Below are 18,390 nucleotides of genomic sequence, written 5' to 3' on the forward strand. Positions count from 1 at the left end.
AAACATAAGCTGTGGCGAGCCAAAAAATTTGTGAACATCACTTTTGTCAGTGTTGCAAACGAGAGTAATGGATTGTTGTAAATTACCGCTTTAAATGCACAGTTCACCCAAAAATGTAAATTCTGTCATCATTTACTCCCCCTCATGTTATTCCAAACCTGTATGACTTTCTAGTGTGGAACATAAAAGAAGATATTTTGAAAACCACACCATTTTGGTGACCATTGACTCCCACTGTGACATTTTGCAAAATATCTTCTTTCATGTTACACAGAACATCATACAGGTTTGGACCAACATTAAATTTTGTGTGTCTAAATCAACTTTTCAGTGACACACATTGAGTTTGAAACTGCTGCATGATGTGACGCAATCACAGGCAATCAGAGGATATCTGATGTTTAAAAATCCTTTTTATGAGTTACCATTGTCACACTACCTTGTCAGTGCAAAACTGTTGCATGACATGACACAATTACAGTAAATAAGATGATGTCTGATGTTTAATGTACAGTTGGAGCTGGATTTTGGACCAATGAGATTTCACAGTGGATTGGAAATGTCAGATCTTCGTGAACTGGCCAAGGGTAAACTTTCCACTGTAGTGGTCATTCACAACGGTTTTGAGTGTTGCTTTAGTCTTTGGACAAAAACAAAGGAGGTCAGTGTCAGTTCATTTGAAAGTTGAAAGAAAATCCAAATGTTGTTTTGAATGAAGAAAAAAAAGGCCATGATTATTTTCTATGGTTGGGAAACCATTGGGAAACGCCTCCCTCGCTTGTTCCGTCCATTACAGCTGTGTGCAAATATTTCTGTAAAAAAGTGAATGAATGCCGTGGGATGGTGGGGGAGATACAGAGCGCTTTAGTTTCAGCGGGTCTCACATCACGCAGGTCCCCACAGCCCCAGCGAGCCACGGTGCGGAAATGTCTTCCAGACCGGCACTGATCTACTAGATTCTACTGTGACTGCTTTTCCCATTCAGCCTGAGGAACGCAGCTCGAGGAGGGAGAACGAGCTTCGCTCCAGCCATTACGCTTATGGAAAGTATGTGGGTTTAAGTTAAACTGCTCTCGGTGGAAAATAGTTCAGTTTCAACACATGGCCAGGCCTTCATTTTAAACAGGTGGCTTAACTCTGTTTATTAGCCTATTTGGAGAGGCACAATGAAAAAACACATGCGCTTCTCTCCCTCTTGCTGGTAATAACTGTAAGAGACTTTGACCTCTAAAGAAATGAGACATTCAGGAGGCTCTGAAACACATCAGCTAAAGTTTCCTCTGTGACAGTGAAGTTTTCTTTACCATTTGTGCTGTTCGGTTGGTGACCAATCCAGAAGCGGGGAAACTGGTGCCGATGGCTGAAATTGGCCCGTTGTGCGCTTGTCCCAACAGGCTGTGGATGTCGCTAGACAGGGCGGCAGTGGAGCCCACGGCGTGATTCCGCAGGACATGGATCGCATCGTCCAGCCTGTCCAGCCGGTCCTCCATCCGAGACTGGAATGAGCAATGAAGAACAAGAAGAGAGGGAGAGAAAGAGGAAACAACATAAGCTTCAATAAAAACAAACATCAACATAGACTTTGATGTAATTCTCTTAAAGCAAAGGAACATTCCAAAACAAAGTAAAAAGGAAAAGAAGTAAGAAATTGAGAGGAAAAGTGAAGGCTAAGAAAGTTAAACAACATCTGTTGGAATAAACAAAAAAAATCAATGACAGTTTTCCACTAACTAACCGCAATATGGTGATTTTCATGTATTATTATAATCAAAAGATCAATAAAAGATGAAATGGCAAAACAACAAAAGCACAGAACAGAAAAAGCATGGCCGAATCAAAGGAAAGCTGATGACTGAAAGGAAGAAAAGGACAGGAGATGATTGTCTGAAGAGCGGGAATACCTCGCAGACATCCTTTAAGAAGGACATGGCATCCTGCAGATGCTCATGAAGCTGCTGGTGCACACGATTTTTCTACAGTCACACAGGAAGAGGAGAGACACGTACAGTGAGAGATGAGACCGCAAGAGAAGCAAGCAGAGTTTACGAGAGATCGGCAGAGAAAAGTGGCAGCTCCAAGTGCCGAGATCTTGTAACTAATTATGATGAACCATGGTTAACTCTGGCGATCACAGCTCATTTCCTGTTTCCTGGGGGTGCCGCTGCTCATGGACGGTCAATAAAAATGCACTTGCAGCTGGCATACAAAGCATTAGAGTAAATATTTATCTGCACACTCCAGTATGTGAATGTATGACGTGGGAAGGAAAGTGTGTGTTTCTGTAAACTGATCTCCTGTTGTGGCTCAGTTCCCCAGTCAGCCCTGGAATCCCGCGGCAGTGGTTGAACGCAGCAGCTGCCAGCACCCCACCCCCCATCACACACCCTAACCAATCCCTAACCACGCCACCTTCACACACCCCGGCCAATCTCCATCCACCCCGGACAAGAGAGGACAGATGGCAGGAGACACGCCCCAAGGGATGGGTATTGTTCGGTCCGCACGGCCCCCTCCCCGTCCCGTTTCTGACATTTGTCAGCCAGGAATGTCCATGTAAAGCTACCCCCTGCCCACCAGGAGCAAGTCATCTACTGACACAGTGTCCATTAAAAAGTGCTCAGTGCCAGGGGGAGGGGAAGAAGAGATGGAGGGCACTCTTACCAGAGAGTGAAGGGAGTTCTCGTAGTTCGGGGATGAAGGTGCTTGTCCAGCCACGCGGGGCCACTGATTTGTACCTGTGGATGGAGGCAGAAGAGCTTTTTAGTCACATGACACATAACAACAAGCGGGCTTCATTACAACAGGTGAAAAATGATCGTCTGAAATGAACGAGCAATGAACCACAGTTTTTCATGCAACGCACATGGTCTTTACCAATAGAGTCTGATTCATGAACAAATGACTCATGATTTGATTATTTTAATGAATTCACAGGTTATCAGTTGAGGAGCACCTTTGCTGTAACAAATGGCATTTAAAAAAAAAAGAAAAAAAGAAAAAAAAAGATATATATATATATATATATATATATATATATATATATATATATATATATATATATATATATATATATATAACATTTTTTCATTTAGCACGTAGTGCACATGGTACAATGTACTGATGCACATTCACAATAGACAAAAACTCATTTCCTATCCTGGCTGATTCCAGCTATTCTCAATGTGAGCTGTTTTCCTCTAGGTCTCCAGACACATCATTTCCTATGACTGGGTCATATCCTGCAATGTGAGAAGGGTATGAGGACGACCCTTACACGCATACATACACAAACCAGTGCTGAGGGACATCTCCTACTTCCTCTTATTAATGAAGTCATGACTAAAAAAGCTTGGGAGAACAATGCAGGACCCCGATAAAGGCGAAGACTTGGACCCTGAGTGTCTTCCCTTGACTCTAATACTGCATGAGCTCAACAGAGGAGCTTGACGTTCTAGACGTAACAGGATGAGACTGTGACACTCTCTTAGATCTCAACTCGCACAAAAAAACTACCGGACGATGAGCAGTGATGTGACCAATCTCATGTCAGATGGTGTCAGGGAAAAGAAAAAGCACTGTTTTGCCACATTACTCATGTAGCAGCAAAAGATTGTATTTGGCTTGGCCACATTCTCAGCCCCAGACTCAATGTTTCACTTTTTTTCCTTTCAAAATTCACTCCATCACTGGAAGAATTCAGTGAATGTGTTTTTGTTCTGTGGAAGTGTGTGTGAGGCTGGAAAGGACTATAATGAGGATGTAAATGACTCTGGTCTGGTCTCGGTCTAAACGTGCTGATTTTGACTGGCCATAAATCAACACCGTTTCAAAAGAATGCACATCTGCTAATCACAAATCAAAACTCTGGTAGTGGGGGTCGCCCTTCACTCCCAAGTCTACTTCACTCCAACTGGCAAACAATGCACTGCAAAAAGTCTTGCGTGAAGTCTATGGTGTATAATAAAACAGGTCAAGTACTCTTAATGTAGCATGACCCAAAGGAAGCCTTTTGGCTTATTTACATTAATCAGTTCAGGAAGGAGATCAGCGGTCTCCGTCCTTCAATCTGACTCCACCAGGAACAGACCCAACCATTGACCCAAGCTGTTTTGTTGACATCATCAGAGATTTCCTATTTTGCCGGTTGTTATACTGTAAGTGTTGTGATGGACCAGGTGTGGTCATAAACGTCTGGCTCTCCTGCGTTACGAGAAAATCTTTGAAAATCAAATGCAAAGATAATTTCACCTATTGTGTGCCTGGAAGTTGTTGAGGTAAAGAATTTCCAACCATTCGTCCTCCCTAAAGCAGCTCTAATTTGAAGGAATTCGCTTAAAGCTCTCAGAAGCAGACTTTCATTAAGGGCCTATTAAAAATTACTTTGTGGCTACGTGAAGAGAATGCAGCGTTTAATAAGGCTTCCTCACCGGCGGCCAGCTTGACAAATGAGCGTGGGCCTGTGCGGCACTCCGCACGTGGTGCTGGGGTCTAATTGGCTGGTGTGGGGAGGAGAGACCCGGCTATGAGCGGGTCTAATGGCGGAGTTTAAGTTTAATCTGGAGAAACAGATGGATGTGCTTTGGCTTAATCATAACATCATGAAACAATGTGCACCAACGTCTAAGAACAGCCTAATCAAAAAACGTATATCAAAAAATAAATAAAAGGCCCCAGATATCAAAGGGGACTTTGACTGCCTGCTTGTGAGTGTAAATCAACTTAATGATGTGATAAAACTGCACGCAGAGAGAATTGACAATAAGTGTGCCAAATGTGACTACCGGTAAATACTACCAAAATACCTATATTTTGGCCAGGCCAATTAATCAGTAAATATCTGAGGCCAGTTGCATAACCTTAGCCACTATGTTAAGACTGTGTCTTATTTGGCCAAAAAACAATTATAATATACATATAGTCCATTTATATGGTTATTAATAGTAAATAATGTGCTTATTTTTATTATTCATATACACTACTATTCAAATGTTTAGGGTTGGTAAGATTTTTTTTAATGCTTTTGAAAGATGTTTCTTATGCTCACCAAGGCTGCATTTATTTAATCAAACACAGTAAAAACTGTAATACTGTGGAATATTATTACAATTTAAAATAACTGTTTTCTATGTTCATATATTTTAAAATATAATTTATTCCTGTGATGGCAAAGCTGAATTTTCAGCATCATTACTCCAGTCTTCAGTGTCACATGATCCTTCAGAAATCATTCCAATATGCTGAAAAAGTAAAATTTCTTAGCAGTTTTGAAAACAGTTTTGCTGCCTGATATTTTTTGTAGAAACCGATAGATGTTTTGTGAAGTCTTTGTTGAAAAGTAAGTTCAAAAGAACCGCATTTATTTGAAAGATTTTTTTTTTTGCAATTTAAAAGTCTCAAGTACGTTTAGGCCAGTTGCATAAATGGCTTAGACTCGTCTTAAAAGTTAGTCATAAAATTAAGATAAAGTCAGATACATAAAAAGGTTGGATAGAAAAAATTGGATAAGTAAGACTGATTACCTCTTTGTCTTATCTAACTGCTAGTTGTTTAAACTAAAATAAGCTTTAAAGCTTTAAATAATAAAGCATAAGATAAGGTGTGCTAGGGTAAGAGGAAGTGACATAGTAAGGTACAGGCTGCTAAGTGTAGATGAAGGCTGTCTCTGAGCCGAGTCATCCTCTCAGTCAGTCATGCTAATAAATGAGGATCTTTGCAGGCCGGTCTGTCATGGGCAACAGCTGTGTGAGGAACAGGGCAACAGCTGAAGCTAAGGAGCGGGACAGACACCGACACAGCTGTCACCACTATATCAATGAACACACACAACTGCCCACTCACCGAAACAACCGGCGGAGAAACTGCCATTTGTAGCAACTAGTATCTCCGTCTGTCCCTCTGAGCTTTCATGTAAAATGACTGTGCATCAGTTTTGTAAGACGCAGACACATATCTTCACAGTAGTTGGTTATCTATCCACCCCTAACCAGGGCATAACTCCCCCGACACAATCTTCAATCTCTGCAGCTGAGGGACAGTGTGTTTACATTCATTTACGTGAAGAGGACGGAGCTCGCCGTGTGTGTAGCTACACCGTGCCAGTGTGACATCGAGACAGGGAAAGAGCTGAAAGAATGAATTGTTTGATCGTTTTTCCTTACAGAGAAGAACAGACCACTACGATTGTTCATTAGACAACGGCTTATTCCAGAATCTCAGATTAATGTTTTTTAAACAGATCATGTACATATGCAATGTTTACATAAACAAGACTACACTATTATGGTTGTCCATAAATTAAATCGAAATGACGGCCTTCTTGCCTATTCTAAATGATAAACCAAACAACATGTTAAGAATGTGAATTGTGTTGAGGGTCTGTCTAAATGTGCGAAATGAGTTTCAGCCTGTGCAGTGGCCCCCAAAAGAATATGACTTTTTGATGGATGTTTTACATAAACCAACAAATAAAAAGAGCAGACAGAATACAATAATGTGTCCTGTGTGAACAGCCCATTAGTATAATTCAATGTAAAATGTATTGCTGTGTAGACTGTAGGTCAGTGATAAGATTATGTCCAGTGATATGGAAATAAAACACAATATATGAAATGAAACAGTTATTTTATAATGTACACTACCATTCAAATGTTTTGGGTCCATACGATTTTTAAACGTTTTTGAAAGAAGTCTCTTTTGTTCATTATGGCTGCATTTATTCGATCAAACATACAGTAAAAACAGTAATACTGTGAAATATTATAACTATTTAAAATAACTGTTTTCTATTTTAATATATTTTAAAATGTAATTTATTGATAACTGTCATGTTTGAAAAATTTTATGCATCCCCTTCTGAATAAAAGTATACATTTCTTACTTAAAAATCTTACTGACCCCAAACTTTTCAACAGTAGAGTACATTCAATAATTTAGTCATGTTCCACAATAATGTATTTGCATTATCCTCATTCGACGGCTTCTCTCAGTAAATATTAATAAATGCTATTGTACTAGATTTGATTAATCTGCATATACCATGTAATTCAAATCTATTCCTGTAAAGATTAATAGATTCACAGCCTTATTAAAATATATGAATGCATTAGATGGGGAAAAAAAATAGTGAAACAAATAATCATTTACTTTTTCAAAATGTAGCAAAAGGACACTTACCAGCACAAACAAAACATTATAGGTTTCAAATGATAAAACAAATTTATATTGTTGGTCAAATTATAATTACTGGTCAAATTTAATGGAAAATGTCCATTCTGGCTTTAGGACTAATTAAATGACAAGGAATTACAATGGTGATTTCAAGCACCTATTTGCTTACAGATATTTTCCTACATTTTGAGGGCCACTGCGTGACGGCCCAGTGAGGGTGTGGTATATGGAGTGAATGTGTGTGTGGGGTCAGAGAGGCAGACTGGTGCTCTACCTGCCCTTCCTGTGGGGCCGCTGGCCGTCACCACTGTACCTGCTGTGGCAGCGCCCGCCTGAGCCGTCAGAGGAGAGGGGGAGCCCACTGGAGTGGAGGGGTTTGAGGGGAAGCTACTGCTGGTGTGGTCAGGAGAATAAATCTGCAAGCGAGAGCGAGAGAAAGAAAGAAAGAAAGAAAGAAAGAGATCAGTCTGTGAGGTAGCAGCACACTCAACCTTTTTAAACATGCAACCTGTCGTTTCCCTCTGCGGCTTTACGGCTGCGGTTAGCATCCCTCAGTCTGTGCTCCGCCAAAATGGGCTCATCAATTCTGCTGATTTTACAAGCAGAGCAGCAGTAAAAAAAAAAAATGCTCACAGAATACATATGGGCTTTTAACAGCCTATGCCTCCCTTTACAATGTCTGCAGAAAAAAGAAAAAAAAACTCCTGCTCTCTAAATGCTGCATGACACCTGCAGTCCAGCCTGCGTTCTCTGGCTTTCTGACACATCTGTGGTTGTTATTAAGTCAAAGCCTGGGCCCACGCCACACACCCGCTGCATGTCGCACATCATAAGTGAAACCACATGAGCACACAAGATCAGAAACCCCGCAAGAGAGCGGGAAAACGGCTAAACAAACAGTGGTGGTAATAATTCACATTAGAGGTAGACAAAATATCCAAACTCTTACAGCACGGTGACAGTATATCACAATTGTTTTAAATCAAATGTTTTATTTAATTATTTTTTGCTTGATTTATACCTGAAATAAACAAAAACAGGTTTTATACATAACATCATCATGTAGTAACGTCTGTTTTATTATTTAATTTAATATTTTATATTGATATATAACTGGGTTGCAGACGTATACCAAAAGATACAATTATTCAGAATTTAATTCTGTCTTTAAAAAATGCTTCCCATTATGTCACACCTGCGTTAACAGATTCAAAGCACACAAAACATGACTGGACGAGCAACATTAGAAGCCGTTGTAAAATCTGATATATAAAACAATGGTTAACACATTTCTATGAGAATACACACTCATACAGCCAGGCCCTAATTCAGATCACCCTCAAATTCTGCTTACATGGCGCCCGTAACGTCACTTCTAATACATAATAGGGAGGAGATGGAATAGAGAAAAGCAGCTGGATGATGCAGAGAAAGAAAGAGAAAAGACATGGTCATTAATCTCTCTTTTTGGAGCTCATTAGAGTGAATGAGTCTGGCCCGTGGCTGTGTGGAGGGGCGTCTCAGGCTCATCTTCAGTTATGGATGAGAGGTAATAAAGCCGCTCCCTGCCTGCCCAATAAACAGCGGCTGAGATGGGCACAGTCCTGCCCACATCACAATAAACTAACCGATGCCTTTGCCTCATTGCGCAACACTGCCGATAGTTTTTTTCCACCCACCTGACTGATGTTGTTTGAGCGAGCATCCTATCTTTTTTAGAAATTTTTGTCTGAAAAGGGATTTTTTTTTTGTTAAGCCAAATGTCAAATGAAAGTAAACATTCAAGCCATGCTCTGCATTCTGCTAAAATGGTCCCATAATGGAAACCACTATGAAATATTCAGGTTTTGATCCCAATTATCTGGCAGGATTTGAGAAAAACAGCTCTAAAGTTGTGGGCCATCACTTGCTGGGGATCATGAAGTCCATTTGACTTAAAAACACATCAAAATGCGGATACTATCATTATTAATCTTCTTATTAAATCCTGAATGCCACACTTTTGTGTTTCAATCAACTCTGCAAATCCTGCCTGGGGCTTTAGTACATTCATCTCTCAGAGTAGACAGAGAGAGAGAGAGAAAGAGACAGAGGGGGCAAGTGATTATAGAGTGAGAGTGATATACAGAGAGATACAAAGAAAGAAATACTCTGTGATATTAACAGATATCGAAGATTCAAATGTGTGTAATATACAATGCTTTTAAATAGCATTTTTCTTATTCAGGGCACGTTTATTCTTCACAAATTAAATGATCAGCATAATAATTTTAGTGAAAAGTTGACTAGGAAATGAATATGAATTTCAAAATGTCTTTGTATTTGATTTGTCTATCTTCCACTTGAGCAGCATAAACTCCACAAGTTAATTCAAAACCTGATGATCATGTTCTGCGTCTCCACAAAGAGTCACATGATCAGTGTCGCAAATGTACTTATTTAATTAGTGGCGCGGAGTAGAAACTAAAATATTAATATTACTTTGTTTTTAAGCAGAGTTGTGTCTAGATTATTATTAACTGTTCACCAGTAAAACACAGAATCTGATCCATCATGATCGTGCCAGGCAAGCGTCCGCTCCCTCCGCCCTCGTGCTTCAAGACCTCTTACGGTTGCTGACCTAATGAGTGAAAGCGAGCCATTCGGAGTGTCCTGGCTGACTGCTGTATCTCTAGTGTAACACCACTCATTTTACAAACAACAAACGGATCTCCGCCCCCTCATCAGTCACGCTGCTCTCCGCCAGCGGGGGCCCAATGAGCACAAACCATCCAAAAGGAACCTAAACAAAAGTGGCACAATGGACGGCCTGCAGAGCTGAGCCGCAGCAGTTAGGTCGTTTCCCCCTCCCCTCGTCCCTCCACCCCACCCCAGCCCGACCGTGTCCGTTTCACCGCAGCTTTATCATGCTAATAGAATTGAGTCTGCAAATACAAAAAGACTTAATTTGTGATTATCTTTCAGCCGCACTGTCTTGTGTTTGTTTGTGTGCCAGAGTGTGCTCTCGTAGCCTCACCCACAGTATCTTATTACATTATTTCTTCTTTTCTCTCTTTTCCCCAATCAAAGAGCAGCGATTTTAGGCATCTAATTCCGCAGAAGATGAGGGCGCTACAACCGTTCCAACATTAAAAAGGTTATAAAAAGCTTGTCCTTGTCCTCAGCCGAGAGGTGAGTCTACTGCTCCCGTCCGAAACACTGCTGAATCAGTCCAGATGTGTTCCTACTTTTAAAAAAAGGTCTTGTTGTGACTTACTGTAGGATAAGCAAGTCTGCAGGATTTTTTTTAGGAGCTAAATAAGTCTTTAAGTTAAGCTCGGCAAGTTTTAGAGGTTATTGTAAGCTCCAGTTTCAGGGACACATTAGGAACTCGCACGAACGCCAGCACTCATTATCCAAACCAATGAATAATCCACAGGCTTTTATGTACAGCTCCTTTTCTTGTATACTGTGAGATTAAGAGCACAATTATCCGGGCTTAGGTCCAGAAACATCCACAAACAGATCCTCTGACCTTATTCAATCTCTTAACCTTCTGCACTGCTACTAATACCCAGCCTAAGAGCACAAGTCCTGTCCTTTAAAGAATTAACTGCACCATTATGTCGGGTAATCTCGCCCACGTCTACAACACGAAGATCCCGAAAGCAAGTTGGACAACATGGGGTATGTTTGCGATGCCTGAAACTGTATACCGCTCAGTAGTTAAAATTATAACGCAATGTCTTTAATCCATTCCTCGGTCTGTAAAAGACGGAGGGATGCATATGGAGGGAAGGAAATCCCTGTTCTCTGAAATGGTTAATGCATGGATTAATCGGTCTGGTTGAATGGAGAAGGATCTCACCGAAGCCAGGGCTTTTCCCAGCGCGTCTCCAGTCTGAGAGCTTCCAGTGGCATTCCCTCGGTTGGCAGCAGCTACAAAGACCACACAGAGATACATTCACATCAGAACAGAGCTGACAGAGACATTAGTGTCATGTATTCTATATAGGCGAGTAGCAGCCGGTGCTAGGTGTGTGACCTGATCCATCAAAAAAAAAAGTGCTGATATAAATACGTGATACACAACTTTTCAACAATCTTTGGGGGAATTTCTAAAATATTTGGGTGAAGAAAATTACTGATGTATATATCTTGTATATGGCAAAACAAAATTAAAAGTTTAAATGAATAAGAATAAGAATATATATATATATATATATATATATATACAAGGATGCTTTCTTTTTTTGGAAAAGCAGAAATATTGTGAAATATCACGACAGTTTAAAAAAACAATTTTCAACTGCAATGCATTTTAAAATGTCAATTATTCCATACCCATGACTCCCTCTGTGGTGTTGACGGGTGGGGTGTGAGACGCGGTGACGAAGGGTGAGCTGCTGGCACTGCTGCGGTGGAAGCTGGACATGGGTGGCAGGCTCGCGTTGATGTCTGTGGGAGACACCGAGTGTGGCGGGTAGTTCTGTGACAGAGAGAGGACATGGGAACTTCAGAGGAAGAGCAACCTTTTTTTTTAGCTCTATGAACACGGTTATCCTACATAAAAGGTTTGCATTTGATCTGAATCCACAAAGCGTTCTCACCAGGCGGTCGTGCGAGTGCAGGTTGCTGTAGTTTCCAGACTGTGGCATGTGAGATGAAGATCCTCCTAGCATTCCCCCATAGCCTGGCTGGCTGATCCCATTGGACGAGTTCCACGGGTCAGGGGAATTGTGGGTCCCATCTGATTATGCAACAAACGATAACATTTGAACATTAAAGCATGGGGAATATCTTTGTTTTCTAGTTTTAATACAAGTTACTTTGTAACTTCTTGCAGAGGAAGGTTTAAACTGTGAGCGAGACCCGAGGTGACAGTAATGTAATAAATAATGCTGATAAACAAGGACAAACACAACACACAGTTTGATACGTGAGCCGAAGCCTGACCCCCACACTCCTTATTTTGGATCGAGGATGTCAAACGGACCGGCATTTCTTTAAGTCTGCTTTTACACTCGAGTCTGAGCCAAGCGCAGAACGCAGCTGAGATAACATTCAGCCAGCCGCTGCTCACTTGCTTCCGCCTCAACTTTTAAAGGAGAAATTCCTCACAGTCCGAAACACACGGCTGGAAATGCCATACAATTTTTTATCTGTCCTGATTGGCAAAGCTGGAATACGCATGGTTGGTTTACTATTTAAGTCTGTGATGTCGGTAGCACGATAGGCAGTGACTGAAATGTAAAGGAAAGGCTTCCCAATTGTGAATAAAAAAATAAAAAAATAAAAAATCAAGGTTTAATGTGTGGGTTAGAGAAAGGAACGTACCAGAAGTTGTTTAGTGTTTGAAAATATTGATAAAACTAAAGTAGACTGGAAAAAGATTTGGCTTTAGAATTACTAAACGTGCGAGAATTACATATACGTGCGAGACCTGTTAATTAATTCAGTCCATATTACAACTCTGCATGACTAGTTGACTAGTTTCTAGGATTTCTGTGACATCCTAGAAACGAGTCAATGTTTATTCAATTTTTTAATAAGGTGTATTCGGTCTTTGGCAAGTATACTCTATGCAAGTACATGAACGCAAATGCATCTAGCTATGAAAGCTCAATTTCATGCGTTATGAAATATGTCAGACCACAATGTAATGCTTTAGTGAGAATATCATCTCTTATTCTCTTTCAGTTCTCCTGCACTTGAAATATGCCTACTTCCCTACTATACAGTACGTGAAAACCAATACACAAAAAGAGTAGTATGTCTGAATTCACAGTATTCATAAAACAGTAGGCAAAAAGTACCTAGATAATGTACTATTTCTATGTACTATTCTGAAGTACGCATGTAATGAACACTTTACTATCCCAGTAAAGTGACGCAAATGATGCAGTAGGTCACATGACAAAGCCAACATGGCAGATGCAGCACGTTCGAATTTCATTCATACTAGACATTCATACTAGAACATCATTTTATGTTTGTTCCTCATCAAATCTAATATCTATTTAGACACAGTATGCAATTGTAGACACGCTGTTCAGTTAAACGATGATAAACAGTTTTTTAACAAGTTAGTTAATATCAATATATGTATAGCTAGCTAGTAGCTACCTGAATGATAACACAGCTAGTTTGACAGCAAACACATATTTGAGGGTATCTCTATTGCCCACTCGGGGTTTATTACCGCTACAGTAATGCAAGAATGTATGCGATATGTATACAACAAAACTGTGTGTTTGCAATGCTTTGGCCAAGCATTCATGTATGTACTTGCGTATTTGTATAAAGTATGTTTCTGGCCTTAACAAAATCAAAACAAAGTAAATGATAAAAAATGATTGTGACTGACCGAAGAAAGTGCTTGCGAACATACTGCCGGGGGGTTTGGGGGACGGGTAGGATGGAGAGTCTCTGTTGAAGTCTTCTGAGCTGGGAGATGGTGCATACACCTGCAAAAAGAAAAACAAAACCAGGCATTATGACCAAGAACAACTACTTACAGACATGTGTGAGGGAACGTAGGCTGCTGTTTTCATATCAACTATAAACAGAGCGACTACCATACAGACAAGCTCATGTCATGAAGCGTATCCTCGTATCCTCGGCCTAATTCACACATACCACGAAACTTGACTGCATAATACAACACAAACAATGCAATGCAACGCAACGCATATGGCCAATTTACAAATTCTTTGTAGTAACAGATGGCTAATTTAGAAGTCTTCTAAAAAAAGGAGGATTATCTGCTGTGTAGTGCGCGCTTCAGCGCTTAATTGTAATATAATGACGATGACATGCACGCCAGCCGAACAAAAGCTTCAAAACAAATGAATTAATATGCGAGGGCGTTAGGGTGCATATGTGTTTGTGTTTACGCATGTGTATTTTAGGAGCTTTGGGGTTGGACAGGGTCGGGCCAGCGGGGCAGTGGTTACAGCTGCAGAAGTGCCCATTCCAGCAGAGGAGGATCAAAGACACGAGGCTACGGCCCAGTAATGTGGCTCTCCCAGTTCATCTGCACCAGATGGGACAAAACCTCTCAAAGGGAGAGAGAAAACTAGCATGTATGACATGGAAAAGAACGCTAGGTAAACATGTTGAAGAGAGTCTCGCTCATTATCTGTCATTGAGTGAGGCAGACTCTCTCAGGTCTTTACTGTCAGGTGTCCCCGTCACCTGCCGTTTCAATTTTGCACTGTCACAACTGTAAGAACCAATCCTCGTAACGAAGAGCAGATGTGCAGCCCAATGTGTTTCAAGCTACACAACCTCTCAACATCACAGCAACTTTTACTCTAAATAGAACAAAATCACACCAACATGATATAATGTTAAAGCTCTGTAAGAAAGACTAGATCTTTTAAACAAGGCAAAGAGGCAAAAGAGACACAAGTAAATATATAGTAAAGTAAATATATAGGAAAATATATAAATTATTGTTCTGACAATATAGTTGTCTTTCAATTCTTTACTAAATTACATAATACATCAAAATCTGAAATTAGTCTAAATTAGTTTTACTTGCATTTAATAATTCATTCAAAATTAATTCATAATTATTTACACCAAATCCAATCAATGTGACTTTTATCTTTGTTGACGCTCACAGCATCTAACATTTAATAATTAAATCATATCTGTGTGCCAAGATGTAAATACATTACTTTCCTAAACTACATAATACATCATAAAATCAGAAATTGGTCTAAATTCGTTTTCATTTGATTACATTTATTTAATTATTATTTATTCATAATTAGTCACACCCTATTTAAATATTGACCAAAACAACAGAATTAATTATTTACAAAAACAATAGAATTGTAAAATAACCTGTACATTCATGACAACACATTTTAATTAAAAACGTGCTATAATACACTAACTTTATTAAGTCGTAAGAAATGAACATGAAATACACTGGAAATTATTGTAGGAGTAATTATAATCAAATATTAATTGCATTGAATTTCCATTGTCAGATCCCCCAACTCATTAATATTTCAGATGTACGCAAAGATCCCCTTCATCACACACACAAACACAGGGCTGCAGCATGTCATGACACACTCTGCATTACGATCAACATCTAAAGCCTTTCAGTCAGCTTAGCCAGCTGTGTGCGGCCGGGCACCTTGCTGAGGCGGCAGTGCGGGCCCATGTGATTGGCAGTGAGTGTGTTCATAAGCTGCGACGGGCTCCCGTGGGTGTGCAGGCGCACACATGTGACCCGGGCGCTGGAAGTCCCCTGGTGATCTCAGGTTAGGGCGGCGTGGGAGAGGGCCCTTTGTCTCCGCCTCACGGCTCAATGGGCAGCATATGGCAGCGGATAATGCTAATTGTCCGCTTTACCCCGAGCTAACCAGCCGACCCGTTAATAAACCTTCCAAAACACCGGCGCCCCGCTCCACCACCAGGATAGAGAATGAAAGAAAGCACGAGAGAAAGAGCAAAGGAAACGCTTCCTTTGACCAGAGCTTTAATTAGGAAGCTGTCAGTTATTCACGACCCTCTGATCTAAACACCCACGTTTACATTTTGTCCCTTAGTGTACTTCTTTTTTTAAATACTGAACATGGAAATAAACTGTGGAATGAAATTAGTTAATAGATGTGTATATTTGGAGTTCCCATACTTAATTTTTTTTTAAACCAATACATTTCCAAGACTTTTCCAGTCACTTGTGATAATTATAAGATTATAAAATACTTTTAAAAGTAATTTCTAGACACTGCAATCACAAAGAGCAATTTACATCCACCTAAACATTAAATATACAATATATATATATATATTCACTTTTACATGACTGTATTTTTAAATAAAATAATTTAGGGCAGCAACCCTGTATACATTTCCAAAATCACTAAATTCATTTCCATCTGTCATTAAAATGTAGTCACGAACAAAAAGCAATATAAATAGTATTTTTTATTTCAATTCCTGTGTGAGTAAATGGAGACGAAGGCTCACGCTGATGAGTGAAATGAGTTTTTCCTCTCCTTTCTTGCCTGTCACACCTTCCTTTGATCTGAAAACCACATCCATCACAACAACACACGGAAAAACCACTAAACTGTCAACATATGGATAAGCCCAATGACAACAGTGAGAGAGGCAGGGAATAGAGAGAGAGAGAGAGAAAGAAATGATTATAGAGGGAGGAAAAAAAGGCAGAACAACAGAATAACCCACAAGGACGGGTTCAGAGCAGAGGGACCGCGAGTGACAAGAAAATATCCTGCCTCTGCATGTCACTTGTTTGGAGTCGGATCGCAGCCCGAGGGCCTTCCTTTTCAACTCCCATCTAACACACTTATCAAGGCGAAAAGGCACGCTACTCGCGCACAATGAACCCCTATTGAACACAGCAGCTCTGTCCTGAAGGGACACGTTTCGACTTTTAAAGCCAAGTCTGTCTACAAAGAGCAGACGGTAAAAGTTTGAAACTTAAAAGCATTTTGTTCCTCACAGATACAGGTGGAAGCCTTTCGAGAGGAGAAAAACAACACGATGGTCTGCTTTGAACTACAGACGATGCTGACTCATTATGCAAACTTTCAACCAGAACAAAACCTTCAAAAAGGCAGAGTATGTATCTGGGAAAAAAAAGAGCACTAAGCATTATTCTTCAGCAGAAGGCCCTATAAATCTTAAAGGAAAAGCTACCACCTTAGACAAACACTTAGAAATACGCGAATTAAAGCGAGAACAGCAGAGAGGAAATAAAATACTTCACACGTCATAAACTGACCCAATCAAAGCCGGGGAGGCCGCTTGCCCTCCAGGGCCCGGCCATAAAATTATTGGTACCAGCCTGACATTCAAACAAATCAATGTGACTTTTATCTTTGTTGATGCTCACAGCATCTGACATTTAATAAATAAATGATATCTGTGTGCCAAGATATAAATAAAGCAACACAAGGAAGGGTTTATTGGGCATTTACCCACTGCTTTGGATCATAAAGCTCAACTCTGACCTGAGTGAGCCACATGCTCCTCATTTTCTCTTTCCTCCCAGCCTGCATTACAAGGCTGGAAATACTTAATATAAAAAGATCAAAGTGAGCTTTGTGGTGCAGGAACAAAGAGATCTGTCATAATGGCCTACGAGGAAAGCTAACTCTGGACTCTGTCAGATGACCTCAAAAGAAGTGAAAACACAACCAGGGGTCTCACTATGTCCCCAGAAACGAGATTGGAAATTTAAGAAAGTTGTGCAAACATGATTGCTGCCGCCCCTTGTGAAAATCAGCATGAATAATGAGAACAACATAGAAATTTAATAAGCAAGCTCTTATGAAGCGGGTAACGGATCATTCTTAAATTCAGCAAACAGATGGAGAAATCTCCAGAGCCCCACACAGGCAGAGAGAGAGAGAGAGAGAGAGAGAGAGAGAGAGAGAGAGAGAGAGAGAGAGAGAGAGAGAGAGAGAGAGACATCAGGGAAATTTGCTAGAAACTTTTTCCTCTCTACTTTGCATTATCTGGGGAGCAGCGACTCACTTTTAAGGAACTAGGTGGAACATTCTAACTCCCATATCCCCCCCCCCCCACCCAACAACTCATGTTTACTTGCCCATCTAAATACCAACCATAGATGTTTTTTTATATAGGTAATTATATACACTACAATCTGACCATAACCAGAATATTATACATATATACAATATATACAATAATATTTTTTCCAAAGTAAAAAAAAGTATTTTTTAGTAATTTTTGATCTATCATATCCCCAAACTATGTCCTATAAACTATAACTAAACCCACCCACACATCGTGTCATCTAGCTAAACAAGGTCATACCAGACTTTCTTACAAATTATATAATTTTCTTTTTATATATATATTTCTAATTCTTTTTCTTGGGAGGTCATTCCTAAAGGTAAGTTTGATCAGATTTTGCCATCTTTTCTGAGACTATTTAAGGAAAGCCAGTCGCGAGGAACAAGTGCAGGTTGAAGTTGCCACCTCTCCTTTCTCGTTCACATTCACAGTTAGTGATAATTGATGTAGTTTTTCTAATTATGTCAATAGTTTTTACCTTTCAGGTCATTCCCAAAGGGAAGTTTAATCAGGTTTTTCTATCTTTTCAGAAACTATTCAAGTAAACCTAAACGCCCACTCATGAGGCACAAGTGCATGTTCGAGTCGCCACCTCCTCTGTCTCATGAGCCCGTACCACCAATCCAATCATCAAGCACCTGACAAACGCTC

General features: G+C 40.1%; 1 protein-coding gene across 4 annotated transcripts in view; it reads right to left on the reverse strand.

Moving 5' to 3' along the window:
• tcf12 (transcription factor 12) overlaps positions 1-18,390 on the reverse strand; it is a 106,701-nt gene that overhangs the window by 7,099 nt on the left and 81,212 nt on the right. Inside the window, exons 9-16 of one of the 4 annotated variants that reach the window (XM_079584692.1) lie at positions 13,514-13,613; positions 11,757-11,896; positions 11,491-11,635; positions 11,015-11,085; positions 7,481-7,583; positions 2,662-2,735; positions 1,902-1,973; positions 1,305-1,496 (exon numbers count right to left, since the gene is read on the reverse strand). In XM_079584692.1, coding sequence (XP_079440818.1) covers positions 1,305-1,496; positions 1,902-1,973; positions 2,662-2,735; positions 7,481-7,583; positions 11,015-11,085; positions 11,491-11,635; positions 11,757-11,896; positions 13,514-13,613 — 897 coding nt within the window. Of the gene's footprint in view, positions 1-1,304; positions 1,497-1,901; positions 1,974-2,661; positions 2,736-7,441; positions 7,584-11,014; positions 11,086-11,490; positions 11,636-11,756; positions 11,897-13,513; positions 13,614-18,390 lie in introns of all 4 variants that reach the window. The other 3 variants (XM_079584691.1, XM_079584694.1, XM_079584693.1) reach the window with 3 other exon arrangements.

Source organism: Phoxinus phoxinus (genome assembly GCF_949152265.1).
Source record: "Phoxinus phoxinus genome assembly, chromosome: 2".
In the NCBI taxonomy this organism is placed as follows: domain Eukaryota; kingdom Metazoa; phylum Chordata; class Actinopteri; order Cypriniformes; family Leuciscidae; genus Phoxinus; species Phoxinus phoxinus.